The sequence below is a fragment of the Atractosteus spatula genome, chromosome 7 (genome assembly GCF_055471065.1).
Source record: "Atractosteus spatula isolate fAtrSpa1 chromosome 7, fAtrSpa1.hap1, whole genome shotgun sequence".
NCBI lineage: Eukaryota > Metazoa > Chordata > Actinopteri > Semionotiformes > Lepisosteidae > Atractosteus > Atractosteus spatula.
In genome coordinates this window covers 29,387,507-29,400,115 of record NC_142712.1, presented here as the reverse complement: position 1 = coordinate 29,400,115, position 12,609 = coordinate 29,387,507, and the positions used below count along the sequence as shown (strand labels likewise).

Sequence of the window (12,609 nt, the reverse complement as noted above, 5' to 3'; positions counted from 1 at the left end):
GAGGACGTATAATGTGCTGAAAGATGGGGAGAGAAAGGGGCGATTTCTGCGCGCATTCTAATCATTGTGATTGATTTGATATTGATCTGATGTGTGTGGTCATGTGAATGTACATAGATGGTGGGTATGGTGTTAATAATATATGATATTATATAATCTATTACTTTTATATATCGTATATCATTCTTTATATTGTAACGCCCTCGCCTGGTGGTGAGGAGGAAGCGCCCCTAGGCGCTCGTAGTACCACTGGGCATGCTGGTAGTGGTAGCCGGGGAGAGTCTGAGGGTCAGCACGATGACCAGCGGCTGACCGTACCTGTGTAAATAATGTCCTGGTAATTCTAGTGCCCTGTGTAGTCCTGTAAAAGTGTAGTGTGTTGTTAGGTAATTACCACCCTAAATATGTGTACGTGTTCCGTCAGTCTCCTCATGTGTGCGTAGATCCTGTGTTTGGTTTTGTGTGGTGGGAAAACGAATAAAGCTAATGCTTGTTTGTTAATTGCGTCTCCACTCGTCCTTGTTCTGAAAAGAACCTACAAACGCTACATTGGTGTCAGAAGCGGGCAGAATGGACAACTCGTGGCAGACAGTACCCGATTCTGTTAAGCGCCGGCTGACGCTGGAAGAAACAGAACCCATCGGCAGCGCACATAGGGAGCCTGAGCAACTCCTGGGTGCGACAGGTGGCCACAGCCCTTACCAGGGCTATTCAATAGTGGTCCCGCCGGTAGAACTGGGGCGACCGGCCGCTACTCCTGGTCAGCGAGCACCCCAGATAGAGGATACTCTCCCTGCCGGAGCCGATCAGCGATTCCCACACCCATCGGCGCGGGTGAGACCAGGTCGCTACAATGGGGAAGCGCCGTGGGAAATCTACGAGGCGCAGTTCCAGCTCGCGGCCCGGACGAATGGCTGGAGCCGGGCGGAGATGGTCGGCCACCTGGCGGCGGCGCTGGAAGGAGCGGCCTGCCAGGCGCTCCTGGACGTCCCGGAGGAGGACAGAGGCGAATACACAGCGCTGGCAGCGTCTCTCCAGCTGCGCTTCGGTGTGGAGGAGGCGCCGGACTTGATGCGGGAGAGGCTGGCCCTGCGGCGGCGCCAACCAGGAGAGCGACTGGGCCCGGTTGCCGCTGATGTCGCGTTCCTCGCCCGCCGAGGATACCCAACCTTCACCCGGGAGGCGCAGCGGGAGATGGCTCTCCAGGCTTTTCTCAAGGCCCTCTCACCCGAGGAGCTGCGGCGCCACGTGCAGCTGGCCGCGCCAACATCGCTGGAGCAGGCCTTGGCCCTTGCTACACGGGCTGAGGCCGTGTTCGGGGTGGCTGGAAGCGCCAGCAGACGCAGTGCGCCCTGCCGGCTGACCGAGACGGCGACGGAGGGATCCAGCGAGGGGGAAGAGGAGCCAGCCCGGGCAGCGACCCCCGCGGAACAGCCCCGCACGCTGATTTGCAACCGCTGCGGGAAGAGGGGACACCGAGCCCGGTTCTGCCGGGCACCCGAACCTCGCACTCCTCGATCGGCGTCGGGAAACGGGAACGGGACGGCTCAGCGTGGGGAAAGCCGCCCCTCGAACACCTCAACCCCCGCTCCGGAGAGCGCTGTTAAGACCGGCGCCCCTCACGCCACCGTGGGGCGAGTCGGCTGTAGCCGGGGCCTGTACCTCCACTGCAAAATCGAGGACCAACCCTGCCTGGCCCTACTCGACACCGGTTCATCGGTAACCCTACTCCGGCCGGGCGTCCTCCCCGACACCGAGGGCACCAACCCCCCAGGATGGGAGGCCTCCAGCCTGCGGCTAAGGACCGTGACGGGACAGCTCGCTGCAGTCCGGGGGAAACAGGTGCTTGCCTTCCGTCTAGGTGCAGCGACGGTGCGCCACCCCTGCTACCTCGCACCCATCCAGGAGGACTGTATTCTGGGGCTGGACGTACTGCAGCGAGTGGAGGCCAGTTTGGACTTGAGCCGGCAGGAGTTGGTGTGGCAGGGGGAGCGACTTCAACTGGTGGAGGGCAGGCCCGGCGGAGGCCGAGGGACGCGGGCTTGCCGGAGCCGGGAGAAAAAGAGGCAGTGGCGGCGGCGGCAGTTGCCGGGGCAGACCAGGCCTGTGAGCCGGGGAGCGAGCGTGCCGGATCCTGCTCCCGAGTCAGCCGGGGGGCCAGACAAGGCGGCGGCGGCGGGGGCCGAGCGTTGCGTGGAAGCGAGGCGCGCCGTTGAGGATCTCTACCAGCGGAGCTGCGAGGGCCTCGATCAGGACCAGCGGCAGCGGCTCCAGGAGCTACTCGCCCAGAACGAGGATCTCTTTACGGCGAGAGATGAGGACTGCACCCGCACTGCCCTGGTCCAACATGAGATCAACACCGGCGACACTTGGCCCATCCGCATCCCACCGGGACGCATGATTCATGCCAAGCGGACCGCCGCCGAGGAAAAGATCCGGGAGATGGCCGCAGCGGGGGTGATTGAGCCCTCCGCGAGCCCGTGGTCGGCGCCAGCTGTACTGGTCAAAAAAAAAAGACGGCTCGTGGAGGTTCTGTGTCAACTACCGCAAGCTGAACGAGGTCACCCGGAAAGATTCCTACACCCTGCCGAGGATAGATTACGCCCTAGACTACATCAACGGGTCGACCTGGTTCAGCTCCCTGGACCTCCGCTGCGGCTACTGGCAGGTACCGCTTGCTCCCGATGCTCGCCCGAAGACGGCCTTTTCTATCGGCCAGGGCCTCTGGCAGTTTACTGTCATGCTTTTTGGCCTGTGCAATGCCCCGGCGACGTTCGAGAGGCTGATGGAGAGGGTGCTGGCATCTGTCCCGCGGAACCAGTGTGTGCTGTACCTGGACGATCTGCTGGTTCATGCCCAGGGCTTTGACCAGGCCTTGACAAACCTCCAGGCGGTGCTGGCCTGCATCCGCCGTGCTGGCCTGAGGCTCAACCCCCGCAAGTGCGAGCTCCTGTGGCGGGAGGTGACCTTCCTGGGACATGTTGTTGGACCGCGAGGGGTGGCTACGGACCCAGGTAAGGTCGCCGCAGTGAGGGGCTGGCCGACTCCACGCACCGTCGCGGAGCTGCGCAGCTTTCTGGGGTTGGCCTCGTACGACCGGAGGTTCGTCCGGGACTTTGCCAGCATCGCTGCCCCGCTGCACCGCCTCACCGACAAGGGCCGCCGTTTTGACTGGGACTCTGGCTGTGAGACTGCCTTCAGCCGGTTGCGTGAAGCTCTGGTGGGGGCCCCCGTGCTGGCCTACCCCGACCCGCGGTTGCCGTATGTTCTTGATACCGACGCGAGTGACTCGGGGGTGGGCGCGGTGTTGGCGCAGGAGGGGCCGGATGGGGAGCGCGTAGTGGCATACTATAGTCGGGCTTTGACTAGGCCTGAGCGGAACTACTGCGTGACCCGTCGCGAGCTGCTGGCGGTGATGGCGGCGGTCCACCACTTCAGGCCGTACCTGTTCAGGACCCGGTTCCGGCTGAGGACCGACCATGCGTCCCTCACCTGGCTGCTCCACTTTAAGGAGCCGGAGGGGCAGATGGCGCGATGGATAGAGATCCTGCAGGAGTACGACTTCACTGTCGTGCACCGTGCGGGGTCTCGCCATCTCAATGCTGATGCTCTCTCGCGGCGCCCCTGCTAGGCCGCGGACTGCCACCACTGCGCCCGGCGGGAGCTGCGTGAGGAGGCTGTCCGCACCGTGGCGGGGGTGAGCACCGCGGCCACGGCCCGGGAGGGGCCGCTGGGGGTGAGCCTGCCAGACCTGGCGCAGCGTCAGGCAGCTGATCCTGACGTGGGGCCGGTGCTCCGCTGGAGGGCAGCAAGAGTGCGGCCTACGCGAGAGGAGCTCGCCCCGCACCCAAAGTCCGTCAAGGCCCTCTGCGCCCTGTGGGAGGCCTTGGAGGTAAAGGACGGGGTGCTGCGCCGGGGGTGGCGGGTACCCTCCAGTGGCGAGGTACGGTGGCAGCTGGTGGTGCCTCGGTCGCTCCGCGGGGCGGTGCTCCGAGCGGTGCACGGCCAGCCGGGCGTGGGGCACTTCGGCGGTAAAAAAACCCTGCAGCGTCTCCGAGGCCATTTTTATTGGGGTCTTTGCCACCGGGACGTGGAGCGGTACTGCCGAACGTGTGCGGTGTGCGTGGCGCAGAAGGGTCCCCCCGAGCGCTCCCGGGCCCCCCTCCAACAACACCAGGTGGGGGCTCCTATGGAGCAGGTGGGGGTGGACGTTTTGGGCCCGTTTCCGCGCACCGAGGCCGGGAACCGCTACGTCTTGGTGGCCATGGATTATTTTACGAAGTGGCCGGAGGCCTACGCCCTCCCCACGGTGGCCGATGCACTGCTGGAGGGGATGTTTGCCAGGCTGGGGGTGCCGGAGGAGTTACACAGTGACCAGGGGCGTAACTTCGAGTCCCAGGTCTTCGCCAGAGTGTGCCAGCGCCTGGGGATCACTAAGACGCGGACCACACCGCTGCATCCCCAGAGCGACGGGTTGGTGGAGCGGTTTAATCGGACGCTCGCCACCCAGCTGGCCACCCTGGTGTCCCGGCACCAACGGGACTGGGACCGCCACCTCCCCCTTGCACTCTGGGCGTACAGGACCGCGGTCCAGGAATCCACCGGGTGCACCCCGGCCTCGCTCATGCTGGGCCGGGAAATGCGAACAGCGGTGGACCTGGTCTTCGGCCCGCCGCCCGGAGACGGGTCGGCACCGCCGGCTGGACCGGACTACGAGTGGGACCTGCGGCAGCGGATGCAGCGGGTGCACAGCTTTGCACGGACCCACCTGATACAAGCAGGGGTCTGGCAGAAGCGGTACTACGACCTGCGCTGCAGGGGGCCTGCCTTCCAGCCCGGGGACTCGGTTTGGGTGTACAACCCGCGCCGCCGCAAAGGCCTCAGCCCTAAGCTGGCGCCGTCGTGGGAGGGGCCCGCTGAGGTACTCGGGGTGGTGGGCGAGGTCTGCTACCGTGTCCGGTTGCGAACACGGGGGAGAGTGGTGGTCCTGCACCGAGACCGCCTGGCCCCCTACCGGGCCCGGGAGGAGGAGCCATGTGGGGAGGCTCTAGAGGAGCAGCCGGGGCTGGAGCCGGCCGATAGTGGGGCGTCCGTGGGTCGCCAGCCGTCTCCGCGGCACAGCGGCCGCTCACGCAGGGTTCCGCAGCAGTTGGCCGAATACGAGTACAGCCTGAGGGGGGTGTTCGACGTCGGCGAGACGCCAGACGCTTCAGGTGGGGGCAGTGTAACGCCCTCGCCTGGTGGTGAGGAGTAAGCGCCCCTAGGCGCTTGTAGTACCACTGGGCATGCTGGGAGTGGTAGCCGGGGAGAGTCTGAGGGTCAGCACGATGACCAGCGGCTGACCCTACCTGTGTAAATAATGTCCTAGTAATTCTAGTGCCCTGTGTAGTCCTGTAAAAGTGTAGTGTGTTGTTAGGTAATTACCACCCTAAATATGTGTACGTGTTCCGTCAGTCTCCTCATGTGTGCGTAGATCCTGTGTTTGGTTTTGTGTGGTGGGAAAACGAATAAAGCTAATGCTTGTTTGTTAATTGCGTCTCCACTCGTCCTTGTTCTGAAAAGAACTTACAAACGCTACAATATTTTTATATATGGTATATCCTTCTAGATATTATTAGTTTCCCGAAAGCATCGTAGCGCTAAGAACACCGTAAACTCGCTCTTGAGATCGATCGTTAATTGACGAGTCTTTCCCAAAACCCATCGGAACTGAAGTAGCACGTTAAATCCTTCGTCATCTACGTGCTCCCCGACCCGCTCGTTCATCACTAAGTGCTTCTTAAACTGGCCGCCTCCTGCCCACCCTGAGCGCCAGAGATCGCCAGACAGAGCACAGTCACTGCACGGCATGGGAGTCCTCTGGAAATAGAGGATACTCCGAGTTTATATGAAGGATTTTGATATTTTGTTGTACTATGTAAGAGGAAATTCGAAAAAAGAACATTTATTTATACAGTGATGAATTTATTAGTCGTCTTCGGTATATTTCATATTCCTAAGTCAAATGTTTAATAATACTCCCTCTTTTAGTACTTTTGAGGTGGGGTTTAGATTGTATTAAATTCCATAAAGAACGTGAAAAATGCCAAAGCAAGGAAAACATTGATATATGTAAAAATATAACTTGGTTACATAAATATTTACCTCATTACCGCTGGCAGTTAATTGTTTTTTGTTCTTTTTATGTTTTCTTTCTTTTATCTGTAATTTCTCCTCTACTTGTATTTGTTTGGGAGCTGCCAGGGCACATTCCCAGAGAACCCCAATCCGTTAGAATACACTTAATTGAAAAGAAAGGCTAAGTTTTATACTTGACTAGATGATATTATTTTCAGGATGAAATGCAGCAATGCATTATTGAAGTGAAATCATTGGGCCTGACATGTATTTCTAATGTAGCGCCATGCAGGGCGCTTTAGCCATGCGCACGCAAGGCGGGCTGAGAACAGCACCTGGGGACTACCGGACTGTATAGCCGGAGGGAGGCTGGGATACAGTCTCTTCCCTTCGTGTGTGTGTGTGTGTGTGTGTGTGTGTGTGTGTGTGTGTGTGTGTGTGTGTGTGTGTGTGTGTGTTAGTGTAGGTGCAGCGCTGGAACCCCTGTCCCTGTGTGTGTACCTTTCCCGATTCGAGTTAATAAATGTGTTGTTCAGCCCCATTCCCTGAGTCCCACGCCTGCTCCATTCCGTACCGAAACCCGCGGTCGATACAATATTTAAAGTTCCAATACCGTTTTATGTTCTGTCGTGATTGTTGACGGTAAAGCTTAGACCTACTTGTTTTGAAATTTGATTATAGGTCCTGAATTTGTTGAGTGACACATGCCAAGCTTAGTAGTGATTGAAACACTGTGATTCTTAACAATGGCAGCGCGCCAAAAAATATTGCTTTAAATCAAAGACGTCATGCGGGACGCATACACTGCCCACTTCAGTCAGTCATTTCTTTTCTCTTAGAAACAATAAGGGTTCCATTTTGTGCCTATCTATATGCTTTCGCTTAAATGGATGTCAAGTTGACTTCATATTCCTTTTCACAACTTTATTTCATCCCACTGAAGTACCAAAACCGACACCATATAATGAAAGAATTGTCAATCGATTGTTTTTCAATCGACTTGTGATGCTTTTTGCTGAGCGACTTCAGGGGCGGGGTTAACAAAGAAGTACTTTATACTTGCTCGTGAAATGACCGATTAAGAGGGGTTTGGGGAAACGCACAAAAAAGTAGCTAGTACGTTACATACGTACATCGTAAATTTGCTCGTTAGTCTCTAAGATTAATCGTTTTCGGGAAACTCACCCCTGTTCTTTATCCTTCTGCTCCCACTTGATTTAGTACCACCATCTACTGTCTCCTCTACTGTAACTGTGTATTGTCATCATGCATATCTTGTGTATTATTTATTGTTGTTGGTTTTGTCATTCTGTAAAGAAGCCACCTTTCAAGGCGCTATATAAATTAATGTTTATTATTATTATTTACTTTTTTTTAAAGTTGTACATTCTGACGCCATGAGATTTTGAGATTTTGAGATTCTCATAGTTTTGGCTTCTACAACAAACAGTAACAATGTCCTTGAATGGTTCTGCAAAAGTTTAGCTGTATCTTTAAAGCCATCCTCATCTTTATCAGGTACAAAGAAAAGAAGGTAGGCCGGCTTCTGTTTGGAATGTTCTCTACTACATAGCTGAAATTGAAGCAGTCAGGCTGCAGTAATATTTTCAAACCTATGGCTTCTTAGCCTACACCAAAGGCCTCTTAATACAATATCACTTCATCGTTAAATCTGGCGAAGAGTCTTAAGAGAATATCAAAGAACACGTTGCTCTTACCTTTCCATTCCAAGAAATGCCCTCAGCTCGGATTGCAGAGATTGGCCTCTCTGTCTCAAATTCTGAGAAACGGACACGATTTAAAAATGAGCATTTCTTAAGATTCACATAACATCACCAGTCAACATTTGCCACTTGACATCAATAGAAACCATAGAGTACATGACATTTCCAATCAGTTTTCTTTCAAGGTACAATACCAATCACCCTGCCAGAAAAGTTATACTGCGGTAGATAAATATTACAAATGTCAGATACACGCAGAGTTGTTTGGATTACTATGAAAAGATTGGCAAAATATATTTCTGTTCATTATATTTCTGGGAATGACAGAGCTAAAGAGAAAAAAATGCTAACCTTTATCTCTGCAGACAGGATCGCAAGGGATTCCATTATACTGGGTTCCTATATAACAAATAATACATTATTCCAAAAACATGATATTTCTCTGTAAATTGGCAGCATGATTGTTTATCATTACAATTTGAGTTAGCTTTAATTTTGTAAACCCCAAGTAAACATAGTTTGTGCCTTTCTCTGAACTTTTTTGCATTTCAATTCAGTTGTTTGTAAGCTTATTTTACAGTTGCTAGGTTCATGAAGTTCCTGAACTGTGCAGTATTTCTTTTGGGTTTGGTGCGAATCATATTCTAACGGTTGGGGGAAAAAAGCACAGGTACCATCCCACCATTAAACCCTGAAACTTACCTTAGCTGATTCTTCAACGAAACCAGACATGTTAACTGAGTGTTACAGTATGTTTCAAAGTGTGTATATTAAACACAACTGAGGTTCTGTTGTCTCCTTGGAGACACTTGGAACTCCTGTGATGCTGGTCCGTGTTCTATGACATCATTAGTTCTAAATGTAAATGCAGGTATTGGCACAACATAGTAAAATGATGTAAAGTTATGGATCCATTTATGATTTTCACTCAGTGCGAAAGAGTTCCTGTCGTGTAGTTAAACTTTGTGTTACGGAGGGTTAACTGGGGTTCTGGCTACTAGTTAGGCTTGGTCATTCAGTCATCTGCTTCATGCAATAGGAAGCTAAGAGATCTGTGTTTTAGTTTTACTCTTTGTTTTTGTTCTATAGATTTACAGGAGTTATTGGTCAGCTCACTTTAAAATTGCTTTAACTAGATTCATGAAATTCCTGAACTGTATTTCTTTTGGGTTTTGTGCAAATCATATTCTAATAGGTATTTGAAAAAGAGTATATGATCACTGTTACGTCCCAGTGTGTGTTCTGTGTGTGTTTTTTCTGTTATGTCCACACTGTTGACCTTTGATTGAATGCAGTCACTGTTCCTGACTCGTTTCCTTTGCCAAGAATGGATGATTATATAGACAATTTAGGTTCTGCTCGTTTTGTGACTAAACTAGATTTATTAAAAGGGTACTGGCAGGTTCCTTTAACTCCTCGGGCTTCTGAAATTTCAGCATTTGTAACTCCTGATAAATTCTTGCAATATACGGTCATGGCATTTGGACTACGTAATGCACCTGCCACTTTCCAGAGGCTAGTCAATATAGTTTTAGCAGAAGTACCTAATTGTAATGCTTACCTTGATGACTTAGTTATTTATTCGATGGACTGGAAGGGCCATGTGGCCTTGTTAAAAATGGTGTTTGAGCGTCTAGAGAAGGCAAATCTAACGCTCAACCTTGCAAAATGTGATTTCGGAAAAGCCACTGTGACTTACTTAGGAAAAGAGGTCGGACAAGTTCAAGTTCGACCCATAGAAGCTAAGATATCCGCCATAAATGAGTTCCCAGTTCCTACCACAAGGAAAGAACTTCGTAGATTTTTAGGCATGGCTGGATATTATAGAAGTTTTTGTAAAAACTTTTCAATTGTAGTGAACCCACTGACGAGTTTACTTAGCCCGAACAAAACATTCACCTGGTCCGAAGAATGTCAGCATGCATTTGAGAATGTGAAAGCTCTTTTGTGTAGTACTCCTGTACTTGCTGCCCCTGACTTCTCTTTGCCATTTAAATTGGAGGTTGATGCAAGCGCTGTGGGAGCAGGAGCAGTATTGTTACAAGAGGATAAGAATGGATTGGACCATCCAGTGTGTTACTTTTCAAAAAAGTTTAATAAACATCAGTTAAATTACTCGACAATTGAGAAAGAAGCTTTGGCGTTTCTACTCGCTTTACAATATTTTGAAGTTTATGTAGGTTCTAGCCACCTACCTGTAAGTGTTTACACTGACCATAACCCTTTGGTGTTTCTGCATCGTATGTATAATCAAAATCAGCGACTGATACGCTGGTCATTGATTATCCAGAACTATAATCTGGAAATTCTCCACAAGAGAGGGGCAGAAAATGTGTTAGCTGACGCCCTTTCTAGAATCTAACGAAGATTTGATTTCTTTTTTTCGCTTTGTCTTAACATTAGATGTTTGTTTTTATGGGTGGGGGTGTTACGTCCCAGTGTGTGTTCTGTGTGTGTTTTTTCTGTTATGTCCACACTGTTGACCCTTGATTGTTCTCCCTTCCCCATTGGCCCACCATTACACCACACTTTCAGTATGACGTCATCATCAATTAGCTCTCAGCCAATCAGAACACATCTTATTCAGCATATAACATGGAGGTTTTCAGCAAGAAGAGGCCTTTCGTTTGACTTCGGTCCCGTTCGGTTTTGGTTTTCGCTTCGCTTCGCTTCGCTTCTGGTTATTGCTTCGGCTTCGTTTGTTGGTTTGTTTTGCTTTGTGTGTGTGTATTTTCGTATAGCTTCGGCTTTGTTGTTTTGTTGGTTTTACGTTAGTTTCTTTGTACTTTCGTTTGGTTGTGTGTTCATCCTTGTTTTGTCATTACCTTGCCCCAGTGTTACATGTTCAACTTTTGTGTTCTTTTGTACCCTGCTCCTGTTTATTACTCTTGTTTTCCCTTATTTGTCTTCCTGGTTCACTTGTATTTTTGTGTGAACTTTTGTATATAAGGTTAGTTTAGGTTGTTGGGTACACTTACACACTTAGTTGATTTTGTATTAGTACACTAGACTAGTACGGGTGAGTGCCATTTGTCTTGTATGGTTTTGGGTAGTCAGTGCAGGTTAGCTAGAGTGTTGAAGACGCCGAAGACCGTGTGTTTCGGGTTTTCTTTTGTAGTCAGATTAGCTTTCCCTCACTGTCCTAGCCAGCTCCATTTTGTTTGTTATTTTCTTTCCTTTGGCACCACTCTAGTTCCTTACCCTTCTTATCACGCTTCCTAGTCCCTCACCTAAACACCCCTGCTTCCAAAAGAATTATCCTAAATGTTACACCCCTTTACCCCTAGACACTTGGGGTCGTAATAATAACAATTAAGTTTAGTATATTCAAAAAAAAAGTTAAAAAGTAAAAGGTATACACAGCCAAATGAAATGCTGAAACTTACCTTAGCTGATTCTTCAGCTAAACCAGACAGACTTCTCAAATTCTCAAATATTGTCAAATCTTGGGGGTGCAGAGGTGGTGGAGCCCTATACCAACAGACTCACAGCTGAAATTGCTGTGAAAAGGGTTTCTACCAAATATGAACACGTGGGTGAAAATGTATACAATTCTAAGGTTTCATTTCTTCCCATTAAAAGTGGTATAAAATATGTGGTGTGAGAAAGAAGTCCTCATTTAAGTGCATGAAACTCAGGCACTGGCGCAACAAACTGAACAAAGTTCAAGGGGGTATACGCTTTCTGTAGACACTTTATTTCCTCTTTTTCAATACTTGAAGAAATGATTTGGGAAACCTGTGGGACACTGGAGGTCATTATACATGAGCCTCTTTATGCACCTTTTAAGCCACTGAAACCTAGTTCCCTTGTTACAAGGTCTAATATTGCAGTAGGTGTGGTTTCCGTCTCCTAATTTCTGAGAATGATAAAATTGGGCAATAAGTTGTAGGGAATACCACTCTTGCACTTCTAAGAAAAGACTATCTCAAATGAAACTCGCTATAGAAAGACATCTTGTTGAAAAATTCTTTATTTTTTTTAGTTTCTAAAGTCCTTCAAAAATGTTTTGTTTGTGACTTTCTCTGTTGTTCCCTTTCACACTCAACTGAACTATGTGTTATGTCTTGTAAACGTAATCATACACTTCACTTAGGTGTGTGGGTTAACAAAAACCCATATTGTATGAAACATTCAGTTTTACATTCAAGTTTTTTCTAACAATTGCATTCATGCTAGGACTACAGTAAACAACACTTTTTACTAAAGGAAATGAAATAGTTCATTAAACAAGACACATTGTTTTAAATGTATGCAATACGACCACACTAAAAACAACAGTGAAACTTTTCATTGAAATACTGTACGAGATTGTGCATATTCAATGGATTTCTCCTGGTGCTTTTCTTCCATCAGTCTTTTCATATTCTTGTTCTCTACTCAGGTGTCTCCTGTTCCTTTGGTGATGTCTGCTGTACACACATGGTATCATACACTTGAGCAAAGTGTGATACCACCGTTTCTTCTTCTCCTAAAATAAAGATGAACATTGACAAAACTCAGAAGCACTCTTTTCTTTGATAGACGAACAAAACAATGCAAGAATAACCATACTCTCTGTTCCTTGCTCATTTCTACCTACCTGTTTGACCACTTTGTCTCCTTCAGTCAGGACAGGGTCCTGGGGCTGACTCTGAGCAATCTGAGAAGAGCTCTCTGTGATCTTCTCCCCTACATTGGCTACATTGTGCTCTGTTTGAAATCCAGGGATCGCCTCCGGTAAGTTCCTCGGTCCTTTTTGGGACTTGAATGGGTAGAGGAAATACTG

The 12,609-nt window shown here is 49.9% G+C and overlaps 1 protein-coding gene across 1 annotated transcript; it reads right to left on the bottom strand.

Moving 5' to 3' along the window:
• Positions 1-555: 555 nt before the first annotated feature.
• On the bottom strand, positions 556-4,063 carry LOC148830775 (uncharacterized). The gene is made up of 6 exons (XM_088919976.1): positions 3,151-4,063; positions 2,834-2,901; positions 2,164-2,277; positions 1,365-1,457; positions 1,015-1,089; positions 556-621 (listed from the first exon to the last, which is right to left on the bottom strand). The coding sequence occupies exons 1-6, from the start codon at positions 4,061-4,063 to the stop codon at positions 556-558; spliced, it is 1,329 nt and encodes a 442-aa protein (XP_088776102.1).
• Positions 4,064-12,609: the final 8,546 nt, after the last annotated feature.